General features: G+C 26.4%; 2 protein-coding genes across 3 annotated transcripts; both read right to left on the bottom strand.

Moving 5' to 3' along the window:
• Positions 1-5,394: 5,394 nt before the first annotated feature.
• On the bottom strand, positions 5,395-6,522 carry LOC119674019 (activator of basal transcription 1-like). Its single transcript, XM_038085144.1, has 2 exons — positions 5,815-6,522; positions 5,395-5,760 (listed from the first exon to the last, which is right to left on the bottom strand). Exons 1-2 carry the CDS (start codon positions 6,407-6,409, stop codon positions 5,396-5,398), a joined length of 960 nt encoding a protein of 319 aa, XP_037941072.1. The 5' UTR covers positions 6,410-6,522; the 3' UTR covers position 5,395.
• Positions 6,523-7,688: 1,166 nt separating this feature from the next.
• On the bottom strand, positions 7,689-16,779 carry LOC119671264 (proton-coupled amino acid transporter-like protein pathetic). Of its 2 annotated transcripts, XM_038081813.1 has the most exons (6): positions 16,741-16,779; positions 9,874-9,993; positions 9,451-9,811; positions 8,935-9,392; positions 8,324-8,499; positions 7,689-8,012 (listed from the first exon to the last, which is right to left on the bottom strand). In XM_038081813.1, exons 2-6 carry the CDS (start codon positions 9,972-9,974, stop codon positions 7,768-7,770), a joined length of 1,341 nt encoding a protein of 446 aa, XP_037937741.1. In that variant the 5' UTR covers positions 9,975-9,993; positions 16,741-16,779; the 3' UTR covers positions 7,689-7,767. The 2 variants fall into 2 exon arrangements, with proteins under 2 accessions (XP_037937741.1, XP_037937740.1); XM_038081812.1 differs by lacking the exon at positions 16,741-16,779 and having other exon boundaries at positions 9,874-10,039.
• Between the last annotated feature and the right edge of the window lie 3,861 nt (positions 16,780-20,640).

The following is a 20,640-nucleotide window of genomic DNA, read 5'->3' as shown; positions in this document are numbered from 1 at the left end:
GGGTAACCTTACCTTAACGTTATTGAAGGAAAAACACTGAAGAATTGAATTTTCATGTTGAACCAGTGCGGCTTCTAGAGGTCAAATAGGGTCAAGAAAAGCATTTCTAAGTTTTCTTAATATTAATTTTTTTACATTTTTTCAAAGTTTGAAAAATACTTTTTAACTTACGTATTTAATGCCTTATTTCATATGCTTTATTAACTTTGCTTATCATTATCATTATTCAAATAAGTCGTCCCCTTTTAGTGTTTAATTATTTACTTTAATGCAGTATGAGTATGTCTGTTATACGCGTTCATTAAATTTCAAACGCCTATGAAAGACGTTTATGTCTCCATAAATATTTTAATTTATTTTTTAGTTCTTATCATTTCCAGAGATAATTTTATTTTCTATTGACTTAATTAAGATTTTGAATCATTAAAGTCAGAATTAAAATACGGATAGTTTTTTGATTTGTCATAAAATCGTTTAGTTGATCTTTGATAAGAAATAAATACTTTCTACACGATTTCAATTAAGATTTGCTGTATCAAAAGTTATTCAGAAGCCAAATCGATTAATTTGATTATAACAAAAATATAAAGATTTGAAATCAATAGGAAGTATAATACATATTATATATTTAATTATAAATTTAAAAGTGGTGTGTGTATATGAAATATTTAATCTGCTTTAAAACGACATACAAGAGGAAAATTTGGCTAAATTTTTATAAAGAATTTTAATAAAAGAGACATCTTAATGTCTAATTATTTTTTTATTTAAACGCACAATAAAATAAACAATTTTTTGTAAATATGATTGTTGAGAATTATAATTGGCGCAAATTGTAAATATTTCCTAGCACTGCATTTATTGTAAGTTGTATAAATAGTAATAAATGGGTTAAACTATACTGTTGTCGAGTATCAACACACTTGTATAATTTATTAGCCGTTATCAGAAGCACTCTCTTCCCGCTCTCTTATTTTGAGAACTATCTTTTTTCTGTTATATATATTGTCAACTTGCCCATGAGGTTGTTGATAATGGTGGATAGATAATCTGATGACAGTTATAAAACAGATAAACGTATTTGTTTTGTTCTCTTCGCAGTTTCGTTAAAAATCTGGAGGTGTTTCATTTAGCCTTTTGGCAAAATTTGGACATAATGAAACACAGAGTTTCACTAATAAGCTTATCACTGTAGACTAATAATATTTTGCATAATTGGTTTGAGTGTCTCCTATTCTGTCCCGGATCATATCAATTTTGTGTTCTTATAGATAATACTTATTTTCCATCTCTATCTTTAACCACGGAGAATTGCCATATATTACTTCACTACACCACTTCTCCTTTTTGAAGTGTAGAAGATTCTTTTTCGTTGGATGATTATTAAGATATAAATTAAATATAGTATTAATAGAAGTATATGCCGATAAAAAATTTATGAAATTAGCTTTATCATCTAACTAGTAGTATAAACTAAGGACTGTTGACTGTGTTTAGGATGTTGTACAGATACATCGCAGCTATGGCAAACTGATATTACAACCAATTAAATATTTTTGATTCATATTAAAATTATTCGGTAGCACAACAAGCGGGGATAGACGAACTACCTAGCGATGTTATAGAGGATGTTATAGAGGGAGAATGTAATTTGAAAATACAATTAAGATTATGATATGGAGAACTTATTTACAGTAGATACACTAACCGTCCCAAAGACAAAAAAAGATTAGTATTGACAGATGTTGAGAGACCCGTAGAGATATTATTGGTATATTAAATTAAACACATCTAGCAAAACATCTGATTTTCATAAGTCGAGTGTATCAAACTCTGCATAATGTTCAACATAAAAATGATCTAAGGAGTTAACATTTTGTCTGAAACGATCGCGAGAGTTATATATTGCATATATAACGGCCCCTAGGTCTACATATTTCATTACATCATATATACATTGTACATATTGTACATATGTTGAATTAACATTTTGTTGGGATTTTAACAGAGATAAACAACTTAATTTATTTAGGTGGTGTTATGACGTATATAATTGATATCGTTAAAGCCTCAAAGTAAAGAATATGCCAAAATTATTGACAAAAAGGAACACATAAGAGTAAAAGTCAAAATTTATGATGTATAAATTAAACTTAAAAAAAAAATCAAGTCAGAATATTATTCTACTATTGAGTTGGGGACTGTGTAATTGTATATATAATTTAAAACTGAATTAATTACGAAAACAAACACATCTGTAAGAGTTATCTTTTGTCAATACTACATAGAAGCACTAGAATAATTATAGATTTCAACCAAAAAATAAACGCCATATATTTACAAACTGATTTGAATAGCGCATTCTATTATTTTCTAGAGAGATAGAGCATCCTACTACTTTCCAATAGATAGATAGTTAGACCATATCAACATATAGAATAAAAATAAGGAACTACAGAAATAAGAATTAGAGCACATTAATATCATTTAGTACTCTGTATATTAATTTGGTTGGAAAATACAAAAATATTTATATGTATATATATATATATATATATATATCCGTGAGACTATTTTTTATCTGATCTTTAACTTGATGTCAATATATCTTTAAGCTTGAAAGTGACACAAAATTTATTCAGGTTTTGTGATTATTTATTACATTAAATAGATGATAAAATAAAAAGAGAACATCTTACTACTTTCCAATAGACCATATCAAAATAGACTACAGGAAAAAAAATTAGAGAATTTTAATATCTTTATCTTTAAGTACTCCGTATATCAATTTGATTAGAAAACACATAAAGAGTAAATATTCCACTTGTATATATATCCGTGAAACTATTTTTTACCCGATCTCTAACTTGATGTTAGTATTTCTATGAGCTTGAAAGTAAAACCAAAACTTATTCAGATATATTGATTATTTATTATATTAAATAAATGATAAATAAATAGATGATAAAATAAATAGATGATAAATCAGAAAGAGAACTAAACTATAAAAGTGAATAAAGAAGTACTTTTGTGATGCATAAAAAAGTAATAACTTTATTCGTGGGTAAGTGCTTTGGCACCTATTATCAAACAGTAGCGATAATTTTAATACACATACATATTATTAAATATGATTAATTTTTTACAACAAATCTTTGTTACACACTTTTTTTTTATAATAAATTTTGAATTTATATATAAAAATAATATTAATAATCTTACCTTTCCGGCTGCTTTCTTATAACGTCGTGTGGCTTCATTAATTAAATCCTTAACTAGTAAGTCGCCGCTTCCGCAAGGTACGACTATACGTACAGCACCAAAACAAACGGTGACCTTCATTTTCTAACACTAATATTTTATTTACTAAAAAGTATCACTTAAATTCGTTACACACGGCATAAACCTCTACTTTAAAACAAACCAAAAAAACCAGCAAATACAAAACACAAGCACACAATTTCTACACTGGTGCCTTTTTTCATTTATTTGTTAGCTGCATATTTTTATTTTGTTTGAATTTATCATTAAGGTGGTTGCATGCAGCAATTGCTGTTCTCCCAAGAATTATGGTTATTTATATTATGCAGCTGCCGCGAATAGTAAAACACACGTTAGAGTGAAACAACTTGAAGCCAGGATCTACAAACACTTTTCCTGCAGCGTAAACCACGTTAAGGTGTAAAAGAGAACAAAATTAACGTATAAATATTTATATTTTTTATTTTATTTAAATTTTTGCCATAACATATTTTTATAAATTTTTAAATACATTATTTCGCATTTATTGTTGCAAATAGTTAGTTTAATTTTACAATTCTTTTTTGCTTTGTATTTCGTTAAATAATTTTATTTTGTTTTGTTGTTATATTTGTTATTGGTTTTAACCCACAATTTATGAATCACAAGCACAGCTAGAAGTTAAAACAAAATACGAAAAATGAAGATCGGCAAAATGTTTGTACTAAAAACTGGTATTTACACAAGCATTCTGCAACCTCAAAAACAGGTACAAATGAAACAATTGCAAGAATTTTTGCTTATTTAATTATTTTTCAATTTATTACTAGTATTTTATTAGTGTATAATATAAAATGTACAGCATAGTTTAATAAAATTATATAAACAATTCATTATTAAGTAGGTAACAATTTTAAAGCTTTCGTTATTAACAGTTTTTAATTGAAAATTTGTCACGTTATAGCTTTTCAAATTCGTTTTCGCATTTTAATTATTTTATTTATGTATATTTCTTCGTGTTTAAAGCACTTGCGCTTTTATATATTAAATTTATTTATTATTTAAATAATAAATTTCCCGTGCTCGTCCGCACTCTTACACGTCCCAACCACTGCATTTACGTTCGTTAACTGAAGGTTTGTAACGTATTTTTGTGTTTTTGACAGTATAATTTGCAGTTTTGTAGTTGTAGCGCAGCAATTAACTGTCAGTGACAACTGCAGGGTGCTATTCCTAAAAAAAATTTCTGACATAGCGACAAAATCTTAAAAATATATTATATATAGTGGTTCGAAAAGTAGTGGACTACAACAATATAACAACAAAAATTCTTTTTATGTTATTTTAATTAATTAAATTGTCATATTTCAGTGTACGTAATATATAAAAATACTTAATAAAAGCAGCAATATATAATGATTTCATTCTATGTTTTGTAGAATTATTTAATAAAACTTTATGTTATAAAAATAATTGCCAATAGAGTTTTTTCCAACAAAGAAACAAAAAAATTTAATGTATCTTAAAAAAATAAATGGAAAAGTTATAAAATATATATTTATAAAACTTATACTTATATTAATTAATAACTAATCGTTAATACACAACAATATTTCATTTAATAACAACCTTTAAAAAAGAATTTAGAATTAATAATAGCTAACAATATAATTTATTATTTAACAAACGTCATTATATAAGGTTAAAATAAAATCTTTTAAGAACAAATAAAGTTTATCACTTAACTATTGACTAATTTGCCCTAAAAAACCAAAATTATTATAATTCTTAAGTTAATAGAAAATATGTAATAGCAAGGTTTGTAACATTTGCATACATAGCACTTATCGTGATTATAGCAATTGTAAGATACTGTAGGAATTCGAATGAAATAAATCTTTCACACTTATGGTAGTTTTAAACAGTATTTTGCAGTAGAAATCTGTGAAAACTAAGAACTAAATCAATTGACTGCTTTCTATAAAAAATTTTTTAAAAAAACTATGTAAATATTCTTGTCTGTTACATAAAATATAAATAATAATAAATCTTAATACAAAACTTTTCGTGCAAAGGACATTACCATATTATAAACCAGCAGCGAAAAGAAATACATTTTTTAAAACAAAAAAAATAAAACACATTGCATTACATTTTAGTCACTATCCTCTGTTTTCACTTTTTTATTTTTCTTGCTTTTCTTTTTTATAAATTCACTTTTATCCAAATTATTTTGGAAGAAGTTAGTTTCTTTGCGCGCTTGTGAAACCTCGTTCATCATACGCTGCTTATGTACAGCTTGTTCATAATTCATACGTTCCGTTAAATGCACCCATTTGAACCGTGGTAAATACTTCATAGTCCATATATAATCATAAAACTGTGACTTTTTCCGTGTTGAAATCTGTTTATTATTGAGCATTGGTACAATTTGTTTAGCCACACGTTTTGATTCAAATTCGACCCAACCTTCAGTAAAGTGACGAAGATATGGTTTGCGTTTATTCTTCTTATACCAACCTATAAATATAAAGTATATTATTATCTGTGATAAATTATTCCATTAACACTAACCTGGTGTTTTTTCTGGTTGTAAATATACACGTCCTATTTTTCCATATTCACCAAGAATTTCACGCATTCGCGTTACATTCATATATTTTGGTATATTTGATATGTAAACAATGCCTTTCTTTCGTTTCTTTTTAGGTTTTTCTAAATTTCCTAAATCCATTTCATCATCATCATCATCATCATCATCGTCATTCTTGTCATCATTGCCATTCATTGGTTGGTCTTCCATAGAAAGTACGTCAGTGTTATCTACTTCTGGCTCATCATTACTTACCGGTTCTTCGACTGTCTCCTCAAAGTTTTCATCATCTTCTGACTCTGCTGGTGGTGGTGGTGGCAGCCCAAAGTGTTTAGACTTTTTAGGACTTTTTGCTTTATCTTTTGTTGTTTTGTTTTCTAAATTCATTTCATCATCACTTTCGGTGATTGGTTGCTCCTTTGTGGTAAGTGACTCGGTTTCATTTTTTTCAGGTTCATCGGCTACTTCAAACTGTTCCTCATCTTCTGATTCTAATGGCGGCGGTGGTGGACCACATTGTTTAGACTTTTTAACATTTTTCGTTCTAGTCTTTACTTTTAATTTATTTTTAACCATATTAAACTTATCGAAGAAATGTTTTGGATATTGTGTTTCGTATTATACAGCACAAAATGACAGCAAATGTCACACGTGAAATGTAAGTGTTGCCAACGCCATCATATTCATTCTGAATTTTAAAACAATGAACACACTGTAAAAAAAATTAAAAATTGAGTGTAATTAATATACACATAATTCAATGTTTTTGGTAAACGGTATGGATTTTATGTATAATATATAGCATTGTGGTTAAATAAATTATTTAGCTCAAGCTTGTAAAATAAATTATGAATAGTAAAAATGTTTACTATGACGTATGTTTCTATTTTCCTTTTTTTATATATTAAAAACCTCAATAACACAATTTTATTATATAACCAAACTAATGTCACGTAAAAAAATAATTTAGTATATCTATTATAGTGAGAAGAACTACTTTATTCTTTATGAATTCAACAATTGTAAGTTGTCTATTTGCTTTAAATATTCTTATGATAATGAATAGTCATTGAGTGAAAAGTGGGTAAAACTAACACCACCGTTTTAAAGTAAGGAAGTATTATCTAAAGTGTTATATATGTAACACCAACCGTAAGCAAGCAAAATGTATAACAAACTGAGGCACAAGAGCAACTTCAGAAACATTCCATTAAAAACTGTCAAAATAGCTATAAAAATGGGTAAAAGTGCTAACTAACAGCATCGAAAATGGGAAAGATAAATTGCTGTGCCTAAAACTTTCTGACAAAAATCTCTGTATAAATATATTTCATGTTAAAACAGGAATTGATCTATACATTTTAAATAAAACCATATTTATGGTAAAAAAATTTAACTAATTACGGTTAATATTGAATTAATTTTAGTTAATAAAACAAATATGCTTTTAAATACTAGGTATTTTAAAAAATTTTATTTCTTTTTTATAAATTACTAACAAAATTTTCATATTTTTACTTTTATAGTATGAAATCACACATAAAGACAATTATAACAGTTCGCATGTACATACTTTGATATTGGTGTTGTGGTTTGAATTAGTGCTATTATTAAATATTATAAAGACTATAATATAGAAATTTTGATTGATTTATAAAAAGTATAAGTTTAAGTAATTGAGAATTATAAATGTAACTTAAATAAATTTTTTGTTATGAATACATTTAAAAATCTTCTAAGAATATTATGTTATATACAATAGTTTTCACAGCTTAATAAAATCTTATATATAATATCAAACACTTATAAGACAAATACTTAAAAAATAATTCACAAATTTAATACAATTTAAAATAAATCATTTACTTAACATAACATTATTACAACTACAATATTACAAACTATTCACAAGTAATAAGTACAACAATACTAATTTACAGGCCGAATGCTTTAATAATTTCTACAATACTTTGATAAGTTCCTGTAACAATACCCAGTACTGCTATCAACATGATAACTATATTCTTCAGATATATCCAAAAGTTAAGCGCTTTAGGAACTTGAGCACGCACTACAAAATCAATCAATACTGGTATGACAAAAGCCAGCGAAGTAGAACACATTGCACCAATTAGCGATATGAAGAGACTTAGTTTAGGTACCGCTAAGGCCACGATAACTATAAAAGAGATAAAAATATTTCATAACAATATTATTCTACTGATAAAATGGAATCGAATTTCTCTATATTTACATTGATTAGCAATGTTTGAGGTAAAAAGAAATAAGTAACTGTGCTACATATTAAATGATTGATTTAAAGTACTTCAAATTAATAACAATTAAGTAGTTGACAGAGATATGAAAGTCATTGAAAAAATTCTTGACGTCTATAGTGCAGTCTGATATCTAGACTAATCAAGAGTCAAAGTAGATTTCTGTTGTAACTTTTAATTCCACTTATGAGTGCAGTGCGCATTTTAAACTTACATGTTAATATGACCATTATGAATCGTAGGATAACCTGTATTGTTATTGGAAACTTCTGAGTACAGCTCGATGATTCCTTCATTGGTGGCCAAATAATTCTGATCATAATAAAGAACTGTATTGGATAGCCAAAAAACACACCTAAAGCGGCTATAATTTTAACAACTTGTGACATGCTGTGAATGAAATTAAATAAGTATATAAACTTTCATATATTAACTACAGAGAACACGATTCCAATTTTCCGGCACGCCAATTTGATAACGGTTTTTAGTGAAGACAACTATTGTGAGAAATTTTTTCTACAATGCTGCATATCAATATAGCTGAGTTTTCCAGATATCGAGTTTTCAAGTTGAAAATATTTAAATGGAAACCAACAACAAGTAGACGCGTCTACTACCCATTTTATTCTTCGTTTGTCTAATCTAAGTAAAAATTACATATACTCAATAGCGGGAGCTTACTTCTCGAGATTAACTCTATCTTATAAACCAGAGCGGAAAAACTTGCTCAAATTAGTTGATTTCACTAAAATCCATTGTCAAATTAAAGAGTGGAAGAAATCGGAATTACGCACTACTGAGTACTAAAAATTTTATACAACTTACACTTCTTCCACTTCCAAATTTAAAGTTATACTGCCTTGTACTTCTTCACCCCAACGTAAATAGCTGACGAAACCGGTGAAAAGAAATAGAGCTGTAACTACAATCATAGTCAGATTTAGAACACCAAATTTACTGCTGAAATTTTTGGGTTCTCTCATAGAATTTCTAAGCGGTAAGATAAGCGCAATGCCTTCATAGGAGAATAGCGCTGTGCCAAAGAATAAAGACATCTGTGTGCCATTCGTAAAGTAATTACGTTCACTTATTGGTGGCATAGGTCCTTGTTGGAATGCAATTGTTAGTGTAGCTACTAAACCAAATAGAAGCGCGAAATTTGCTAACATAGAAACTGGAGCTATATATTTTAAATTAGTTAATAAAGACGGTATCATAGCTGGTAATAATGTTATTAACATCACAAGTTCCTGACTGATGTGAATGCCATTTTGTTCAAGTACCTTTAAAATAATAATAAAATAATATTTAAAAAATACTTTATATCTTCTATAAACTCACTTGATGTACATTTTCTGTTATAAACACAAAATAAATTGAACAGAAACCAAATTGCGTTACACATAAGAACATTTCCACAATAAACTTCATAAACTTCGAGAAACGTCTTAAAGGCAGTGGACCATATTCGAAGGACTTTTCAACAGTCTCAGGATAATCATAGAATGTAGCACCTGCAGTTTTCGCCACCGCAGACACTGAGCAGTCAATTAGCATTCTTTCACAATGAACACATATCACAGCCAAAATCGGTAGCAGTACAGTTGCTCCAATCAACCCACCATTTTTATAGCAATCACCCATCGCGAATAGGCCAGCTCCTACACTGCCCTTGAAGAGATGAGTAGCAGTTGCTAGTCTTCTATTAGGGAAAAAATAATATTAAAATATGAAAATTAATGCAGTTGACTTTAATTGTCTTACCCGTTTGTATTCCTTTTCTTGACAGTAGACTCAACATCTTCAACATTACCATTTTCATCGGAAGACTTCGTAACAGCTTTTATATCCATAGGTAAACCCATATTTTTTTAAATCGTATAACTAATATTAAGAAATTATAAATTAATAATTAATTATATATACTTAGCATTATTAAATTTTATTGGTAATGCAACTGTTTTCTGTTTTATTCTGTAATGTTTTTATTTTCTTTTGCATATAACGGAAGTAACTTAAACTTAGTTATAAGTGTCGTTTGTATAGCTACATTCGGTTTAATAGTTCATGAGAAAGCTAACTAATAGTTATGCATTAAAAGTTTTATTTACATAAATTTTCTATTCAATGATAGATTTTATACACGAATTAGAAATATTTATTTATATATAAAAATGAATACATTTCTTTTATTTCATCATTTTTAATGTAAGTTATAAATTAGCTAATATTTTAAACAAACAATATAAAATTATTTGGTCTTAAAAAATAAACAATAATAGTCATATAAGATATTCTTATAAAAATTATTTTTAATAAATACAAATAATATCAGCAATAAAAAATAGCAGATATATTTTTTATTTATCCTATTTGATTAAAATTATTTATAAGACTGTTTTTGCTTGGTTTTCTCTCTAAGCCCACGTCTCTACTAAACACTAATAAGATTTATTCTACGTCTTGAGTAGTAATGCTTGTAGCATATAAGTATGAAGGTAAATCTAATGCACACATACCATATATACATAAATAAATTATTTTAAGTATTTATTTTAAATTTACGGTTTATGATACGAGTATAGTTCATAAATTTATTCAGATTGCTTTAATGGACATTTTCAAAATTTTTCTATTTTCCTATAGTCATATATGCATATGTGTATAATCCATTTGTTATGAGTATCAGGCAAATATAATTGTTTGAACCTTAATACACCTATATATCAGTACCTTGAGCAGTATATTTTTCCAAATTCTGGACTGTTCAAAAACATATGGGAATATATAAAAAACTAAAAACCGACATGATAATAATAATTTTTTTTTTTATATTTTGTACATAAAATATATGTAGTCATAAATTGTATAATAGAGAATTTTTAAAAAAATTGAATACATGTGTGTACATAGTCAGGATATGCTCACCAAAAGTGTAGCATATTGAACGCGACCTAATATTAGTAAACTTACTATAAAATAACTGGGCCATTTTTTACTTGAAAAAACAGACCCATTAAAAATAGTAATCTTAAAAATGAAAAAATCATTAAATAAAAATAAACAATGCAAATAATAATATTATATTATCACAAATTTCAATCAACTCACTATAAGTGTATTGAGAATATTGTACCTTTGCGATAATTTAACTTCTCTCACTTTAAGAATTAAAACAAAAATAATAAATTTATTTATTATTATTTATTTTTTATTTTTATTCATTTTATTTTTTTTATTATTTATTATTTTTAATTAAAATAATTGAATTGATGTAGACATTTCTCTCAATTAGGTTCTCTCGTAGTAACATAGTATAGTTTATTGTTTATTGTTAAACGAGTAAGAGTAACTGATTCCAAACATGAGATTGACTGAAAACTCGTTACTTTTTAAAATTACTTTAATTCCTTTACGGATCCATAGGACGAGATAGTTTGAAAAACCGCTAGGTAAGCCCTAGGTCGAAGTTGAAAGTTACTTACAGAAGCTGAACATTCGCAATTATAATACCAAAGCACTGGATCGTTCGGTATGGATAGTATTTATGGAGGAAGCTTGAGTACAGCCAGAAATGCAAATTTCTTGACCAAGTTTCCTTAGAGTCAATCAGTTAATTAATGTCTTACAATTTCTCATTTTATTAGATAACTTGGAAATGTTTTGAAAATTCTTTTTGATTTAAAATCAACACTGAAATTAGATATGAAACCTTAAGTGGGGACGTATATTTATTTATTTATTTATTTTTTTTTTTTTTGTTGATTATAAAAAATTTATGATTGTTTCTGCATTATATGTACTTTGATTTGTGAACACCTTTCATATTCCTTTGCATTTTTGATTGAGATAAGATCATTGTATATTAGTTTGACAAGTTGGATTCGCTGATTAGTGGGAATTTAACGTAATTGAAGTTAAAATTATATACGAGTATTTGATATGTTATGTCCAAACACGCCCCTTAAAATTAATTTTATTATATACGAGTAATTTATGGAAACTTTTTTTGGAACGAACATGGATTACCCTATTTTGTGATTTTTTAAACTAAAGTCCAAATTATGACACTCGACTCGTTGGAGTCGTTGTACAATATATAATTTTGCTTTGGTTGATGATAAAAATTCATGAATGAAGAGATTGTTTATTTTATTTATTATTGCAATAAAAACTTTCAAGATTTGCATATTGAACAAAAATTTCTCTGACGTAAAGGTAAAAAAATTAATCTAGCCTTAACTGGTTATCATGAAATTTTGGCTAGAAATTTTTTCTATAATAAACTGGAATAATAACTTTTAAACTTTAATAGCAGTTGGTATTCTTTTTAGTGTTTTCTACTAAAATTAAAAACAAAAATTTGTGAATGTTATTAGATTTTTTTAATTTGGTTGGTTGGTTGCAGTGGCAGGCCATTAGATAACTTCCATAGCTATACCTCAATTAGCGATTTTTCGCCATTTTGCTACCACATTCCGCGCAAGAACCCTAGTATGGAAGAGTAGAGACTAAATCCATCCCTCCGAATTAAGTAGGTCTTTTGTCTTCACCGATGAACAATCTGATGAACTATTAAAGAAGTATCTTCCTAAGAAGCTATTTCTTCTGGACGCCAAAGCCGGGCATTCACAGAGAAAATTTACTATAGTTTCTTTCACCTGCGGGTTTTCACAACTTCTGTAGTGAAGATTATGGGGAATGTATAACAAATTAAAATCTTTTTTCGTAGTACTTATTTTATTGAAATATATACGCTCCGTATATAGAGGTCTCAAGCAAGCCCTTCTCCTCAAAAAAACATTTTATGTAGATTTCAAGAATAAGATTTAATTGTATTTGGATTCCACTAAAGTGTAGTTACAGAAATTTCAACTTTCATGAATATACTTCAATGACAGCATATATAAATAGATTTTTGAAGGAAAAAAAGTTAGCACCATGGTAAAAAACATTATGATATCTATATAAATGCAGAAGAAACAGATTCGAGATTTATATAGAACTAAAATAGCAAAATTATAATCATTATGTTAATTGTGCACTCGTGTACTGGAGAAAAGTTGAAAGTATTTCAGTGGAAGCTTTAACTCATGCTATAACGAACATTTTACGCCGAGGTTTCGCTCACTGGATTCCAGGTTTAGTCCAATCTAGGTTTCTCCGCTGTGAAACCAATGGATTTGTAGTAGAAATGTAAATTTCTGCCAAGGCTTATACGGTTACTAACGAAATGTGTATTTCGTTTGTCAAGGAGCGATATATTGGTGATCGTAAATGAGAGTTGTTACCACCTTGGAAAAGATCACTAACGAAATTTTTATTTCGTTAGCCGTGGACTCGATATGGGGGATAATATCTCTGTGTAATTATCACCTTACCACTGATTACTCAAAAAATGTAGATTTCGTTAGTAATAATTCTTAACACAATATTAATATATATTATTATGCTGTTATGTTATCTAAAACTGTCTGGGTTTTTAGTATTATTATGAAGATCACTTGGAGAATATCATCTGCTATTTTAAACTAATAACCAAAGAAATAAATAAAAACTTAATGACTGTAATAAAAAATAATTTATATATGCAAATATATATTTTATATTTCAAATATGTTAAAAATATGATTAAAATAAATTTTAAGTATGCTTTACTAGAAATATTTTTGTTGACTCCGTAATGCCAGAATAATTTTTATTTATTCACAAATAATTATATTTTGCATACCATTTTAAGATGAATTTGCAATATAAAAGTAAATGTGCTTTAATAATTTTAATAGTCTGAACGTAAATAACAAAAACACTTCAGTTTGACTATTAATTTGCGTAAGTAAATGATCATTAACTATAATAAAATATTTATTAATTTTTAATGCAAAAGACGGTTAGGTCAAGTTGAAGGGGCGCATGTTAATGCACTAAAAATATTAGTCTTTCCGCAAGGAAGGCGAACTACACTAATCATTGTTTCCATTAGAGTTCTAAGTACTAAGTTTGCTAAGGCATTTAAACTTTTAGATGCAGTTACGAAGAAGCAATATCTCCACGTGCGTTATTTCTCCCAGTAAAAAAACTAACTCCTAGAGTTTGAATCTGCGGTGCTAGACAAAAACTTAATAAGTGAGATTGAAGATAATTTCCTTCTTTCCTTTATTATGCAGCTACTTTCCAGTCCCATTTAGTACTTCAATAAGTATATGAGTTCCACGTTTTTATAGAAATTCAAAGAACCTTTCATTATTCCCATATCTAATCTTAAAATAACTTTGTACAATACGAGCTACAAATGTCACTATTTTGATGAAGAGTCGGTCTGCAATCAAGGCAATTTAATTCAAAAATTTGTTTCAGTTTTTCTCAGGATGATATTTATGGAATTGGGTAACTTAGCTGCTATGAGTTATTTCAATTCGACTTTCTTATATACCTTGTATATTTCGTAGACAATTAGCGATGAATTGACTGAAGACAATTGAATTAAGAACTTTCGAATCAAGTTTCGTAATAATATATCACATCTCACTAAGAAAGATTGTACGAGCCTTCTAATGTAAGACAAAATCAAATAGACTTTTGAAAAATATTATTTTCTGTTTCTTTAGAATGTATTATTATTAAAAAAAAAAAATTAATGTATACGATTGTCAACAAATAAATTTAGTCATTGAATTTAAGTAATAAAAATGTTATATGTGTGTATGAAAACTCTTCGTATTTGACTATGGAATATAAAATATGAGAAAATAATCCTTCATTATAGAACTCGATTCCATATATACTTTATATAACAATTTTTTATATTTGAAAGCCAAAATTAACTTAATTTTTTTTGTTTGTTTAAACTTAAATTTTTTTTTTGATTAAAGAGGATGCTAAGAGGATTGCGTTCCTTAGATCACTGTAGACTGCGACCACGGATGGGTCATTTGTGCTACATTTAACATATAAAATAAATCTGTTTTAATTTATATGTGTTATTGTATATAAAAATAAATGAGACTTTTTATTAAAAATCAGTAAATTATTGTTTTTATACATAAATTTATTTATATATCGCGTGTTTCTGTGGTTCTTTTCTATATAAAATTACTAACAATTCGGAGTTTTTTGATTTCTCTCGCATGACGGGAAGTTATAACGACTCGATTTCGAAACGTAGTCAGTTTTATATAGAAAATAACAAAAAATAAAAACATATGTTTATAATAACAAAAAACTGTTCTCATTAAAAACTTTACATAAGATTTTATATACAAGTAAATATAAAAGGAAAATATTAACAGTAAGTAAACTCAAATGAATCAAGTATTTTTTTTTTGATTGTCTTTATTTTCATTATTAAAAATTTAATAAATGCTAACAAATTATATGTTTAGTCTTTTATACATTAGAAGCGCTTTTAATATATTTTATTTAAAAATAAAATATTTTTAAACGAATGCGAATAGCAAAAAAAAGACAAGGACAAAAATTTTAGTTAATTTATTTAAATATGGCTGAGTATACAATCCTGTTTCGAATATTGCCAAATACTTATCAACAGTGGTTTTAGGATATATTTGAAATTCTTTTTAATTAGTTTATAGTCCGTATATAATTTGTTTGGACTGCAAGTGCCAGGCTTAGAACTGTTGCCTATCAAATTAGAAGCGCTGACTAATCGTGTTTATCCACAAGTAGCCTAGGGTGCAAAGACCTTCAATGCTCAAGTTCCAGGTTTTTTGTTACTTTTTTTTTAATTAGTGTCACTAACCAAAGCGTTTGGATTAAAATATTTTTAATAACTTAACGTAAAATGTTATTGAACTAAACATACAAGTTGATAATAATTAAATTAATTTTTTTTTAATAGATTTATTATTTATTCTGATTTTAGTTAGTATTTTTAACCCTTAATTAAATTTGTTTTCATATATGTTTATTATTTATTTTATAATTTAGTTAGTATTTTTAATCCTTAATTAAATATTTTTTAAATACATTTATTATTTGTTCTCTACTTTAGTTAGTATTTTTAATTCTTAATTAAATATTTTTAAATACATTTATTATTTGTTTTCTACTTTAGTTAGTATTTTTAACCCTTAATTAAATTTTTTTTATAATATATTAATAGAATAATATATAAATAGAATATAGAATAAATAATAATTCTGTAATTTAGTGAGTATTTTTAACCCTTAATTACATTTTTTTAAGTACATTTATTATTTATTCTGTAATTTAGTTAAATTAAAGGTAATTTAATTTAGGGTTAGTTTAACTCTTATATCACATAACATATTTTTAATTAAGTTAATCGCAAAGTATTGCTTTTTGTGTTAATCTTTAATCCGAAAGATCAAGTTTGGCTTTATTAAAGGTCATTCAAGCTTTCTAATTTTTATTTAAACATTACTTCATTATTAATATTAATGTTACACATATATGCGAATAAATTAAAAAACTCTTTATATAAATTCATCATGCAAAAAAGGTAACAAATTAAAATTAAACAAAGAGTGCAAAAAAATAAACTTGTCAGTTTTAAAATATTCGAAAACAGGTATTTAATATATAATTTTTTATATGCATATAGGTAAAAAGTAATAAATATTTAACAAAAAAAATATATTATGTACTCACTTTTTTTAAACTTTTTTAAAAACTTTTCTTTCTTAATATTTTGAATTACACATTGAAAAAAAATTATTCAAACCACAATAATTATATCTTTTCTTTTGCATACAAAATAATTTTTTTTTGTTTTTTTTTTTTAATTTAAATTACGTATATAATTATTATGAAATAAATGAAGTAATTCAACGATTTTCTTCGCTTCAGTTTTGGTGTCGAATTTTTCAAATTTAACGAACCGTCCGCATCGAGAACCAATTCCGAACTCAGTGCAAATATTGGCTAAAACGTATAATGAACCTCAGCGTCGTTCATTACGAACGAAGTTTTTGTTAATTAAAGCAGTTGAGTAGTTACACTTTTGAATTTACTGCGGCAGCAGTGATAAACTGATTTGTAGTTATTTGCTTCATAAAATGATATTTAATTATAAATAAATATAGTATACTATAGTAATCACTCCCTTCGTTACTGTTTTTATTATTGTATTCACTCTTTCTGTGCACAAAAAGGTATTAGTAAAATTTATTGTTAGGAAATCCACTACTGTAAATATAGTTATTCATTAATGGACTAGTAAGTTAATTTTAATAAAAATTCTGTTTTATTTAATCTACTTATATTTACTATATGTCAATATCGTAATCAATATTATACATTCGTAAACAATTAATTAAAAAAATTACATTCTATTTGTCATATATTATATTAAGCAAATTAAGGCAAATTAGTCGATAGTGTGATTTTGCACAATGTTTTTGTAAATATTGTTAATTAATTTGGTTTTTTTTTTTTATTAAATATCAGCACGGAAATTAAATTAAAATGATTTTGAGTTTTAGTCAAGTTTGGGGATACATGCTTTTATATAAGGAAATTCGCATGAACAAAATGTTTATAAAACACGTTCGACACTGTCAGGGTCATTACAGGTGGAAAAAAAATATTTAAAATTGTTTAAAAAAGTATTTTTGTATAATAGTTAAAATATTTCAGTTAATATCTTTAAGCAATAATTAAAAATTTATTATTGTAAATATGTAATTATAATAATTTTTAATTGTTTTAATAATAATTACAATAAAAAATATTTTAACGTCATTTACTTAAGTAAGGAAATCATACAGTGCACTATAATATTGTATTGCATATAAATTGCTCTAATAAACTGAATTCATATCAATCATACAGTAAACGACATCTTTTTACCCATGCAAGCAGTCAGTGCTCAGCTTAACTCACATATAACAGCATTAAAATAATAATCAAAAGTCGAAACGGCAATATTATTATATTGCCTAAACTATACTAAACTAAATTTACATCAATTATACAGTAAACCTCATCTCTTTCCTCATGCAAGTAGTCACAAAAAAAAATGGTTAAGGCCGTGTGCGAGTTCGAGTAAATTGAGGTAAAGTAAATTAAAATTTCCTAGGGATTTCTTGCACTGCATTTATGTAAATATTTATTTATTTATTGCACTTATTTATTATTTTTGATTAAAAGTTTTCACATATATTTTTTTATTTATTAAACATCTTATACAATTTTTACAATGGTAACACCTAATTTACCTAATCTTTATCTAATTTACCTTACTCGAAATTCTGGTAAATACCAACATTCGCTGCCATATCGACATAATTTACTATTTCCCTTAATTTACCACCAATTTACTCGAACTCGCCCACGACCTGAAAACAAAACGGGCTAAAAATAAGAAAAGTCGTGTATGGAATGACACTCTTCCATACATATGAAACATGAAGATTTATTTGAGGTGAAGATTTGTGCTTAATTATTTATGCGTTTATGCGAATAATAATTAAAACTATAAATTTCAAATCGACTTCGTGTCTTAAAAGGCGAGGTTCAGAGCTCAAATTTGACAGTTTTCATTTCCTTATGTTGCAGTCCAAAAATTACATACAAACAACTAAACCAATAGTTGTTTCCAAGAGCATTAGTAGTGAATATCTGACAATACTACCTAAGGAGTAGAATGTTGAGCCTAAGAATTGATTTAATTAAAAGTTATAAATTTTATGGAATTTAAAACATTTCCTTACTATATTACTATATCACTTTTTTTACAAAAAAAAAAAAAAATTTGCCGATAATTATATTCTCCAGAATTAATTATGAAGTAACTTTAATAGTACTACACATATCAATTTTCTCAATTATTTTCTCGCACATTTAACGACATATATTTATGATTATTGTATCGCTTTCTCATCAACTTCAAAAGGGTTTTACTTTGATTTTAATTAAAATCTATTTTCATTATTTCTATTTCTGTAAGTTCAGCTTACAATTTTACTTATATAGATAAGAATAGTATATTTTTAAAAACGAGTTGTGTGACAGTTTTCTCATTTTTTAATGCTGGCAACATTTCGAAAATAATCCCATATGTCATACAAAACTAAATCAATTTCTTTATATACATTTAATTATTTTCATAAATAGAAGTTTATTATTCTGTTTATTTTTTGAATTTAAATAAATAAAAATATCATACAAAGAACTAATTAAGAATGGTTAAAAAAGTTAATTGGCTTCTTTATCTAGGTCCAATCCAGTACACTACTCTTCAATGGAGTAGTAAGGAATTATGGTATTTTCCTAACATAATTAAGCAAAATCATTGATGAAATTGAGGGTCTTCAGCGCTGTTATAACAAAGGTAATGCAGATTTATAAATTTTTTATATATATTGTTCTATAAACTATATAGTAGTAATATAATTATTATTGTTATTAATCTATTATTTCTGCAATGGCTAGAAAATTGATTTTCTAGATTCATATTAGATTCACATTCACCGTTCAATGTAACAGTTATCTAATTCAATACATTAAATAAAATCCAAAATATTTTTGAACAAAAAGAAGCTCATTAAAAAATTTAATTGATTGAAACTATTTAAAAAAAAAATTATTTAAAAAAATATCTCATACATATTTTCTAAATAGTGATACAAATTAGTGTAAATTATAAATTAACACATAAAAGTAACTCACAAATAACATTTTATTATAGAATCGAGCACAATCGCTGAACGTGTATTTTTAGAATTTTTATTTAAGTTTAATTATTTTAATTATTTTAAATTCTTCGGTTTATATTAAGAAACATTTTTCATTCTACTATTTAAAGCTAGTATATCTTTTATTAGTTCTTATCAACATTTAGTAACACAATAAATCATAATAATTAAACTCTTAGTACATATATTAGGCTGTAATATTCAATTCGTTAATTTTAATTGCACTTATGCATATACCGATGAATAAATTTATACATATGTAGGTACATATATAGATGTATACATATAGATGAAAGTAGTTCTAGCAAAATATAAATATTACAATAGGAGTAAATTGTGTATAGAATTTTATATCGCGGTGGTACACAAATGCTTTATATAATTTTTAATTTGTTTTACATAATCAAATGAAAAATTTTAGTATATAAATAAATTTAATATATTAAAATGTGTCTTGTGCACTTATGTTTTATTAAAAATATTTTATTCTTCAATATATTATTTATAAACAAATTCTGGTACTTTAATTTATTATAACTTAATTTCACTTTAAGTGTCAGTGCCATCTTTGACTAAATATGTTTAGTCAAATCACCTTTACTTTCTCACCTAACACAACTATGATCATTTGGTATGTCAGGAACATAGCCAAGTTTATAGATTTGTTAGATGGGCTCAGTTTTACTTAAATAAGGCAGCGGTTCCTTTTTTTAACGTTGTTTGGCGTTAACTACTTCAATATTTTTTGCTGGTCCTCCTGCTCTGGCGTATGAGCAACGTTTATCCGTAATGTCACAAACGATCCATATTTGTGGTCAAATGGGTTTTGGTGCAAAGACCGGCATTCTAACCT

The sequence above is a fragment of the Teleopsis dalmanni genome, chromosome 1 (assembly GCF_002237135.1).
Source record: "Teleopsis dalmanni isolate 2A chromosome 1, ASM223713v2, whole genome shotgun sequence".
NCBI lineage: Eukaryota > Metazoa > Arthropoda > Insecta > Diptera > Diopsidae > Teleopsis > Teleopsis dalmanni.
The sequence above is the reverse complement of the archived record's forward strand: the minus strand, read 5'-3'. Positions and strand labels throughout refer to the sequence as shown.

Bases quoted from the DNA above. Each gene is read 5' to 3' on its own strand.
- LOC119674019 (XM_038085144.1), bottom strand. From the start codon at position 6,409: ATGGTTAAAAATAAATTAAAAGTAAAGACTAGAACGAAAAATGTTAAA. The intron at 5,761-5,814 runs GTTAGTGTTAAT...TTATATTTATAG, and splicing joins ACAACCAGAAAAAACACCAG to GTTGGTATAAGAAGAATAAA.
- LOC119671264 (XM_038081813.1), bottom strand. From the start codon at position 9,974: ATGGGTTTACCTATGGATATAAAAGCTGTTACGAAGTCTTCCGATGAA. The intron at 8,500-8,934 runs GTAAGTTGTATA...TTTCATTCACAG, and splicing joins AATTTGGAAGTGGAAGAAGT to CATGTCACAAGTTGTTAAAA. The intron at 8,013-8,323 runs GTAAGTTTAAAA...TCTCTTTTATAG, and splicing joins CATAATGGTCATATTAACAT to TTATCGTGGCCTTAGCGGTA.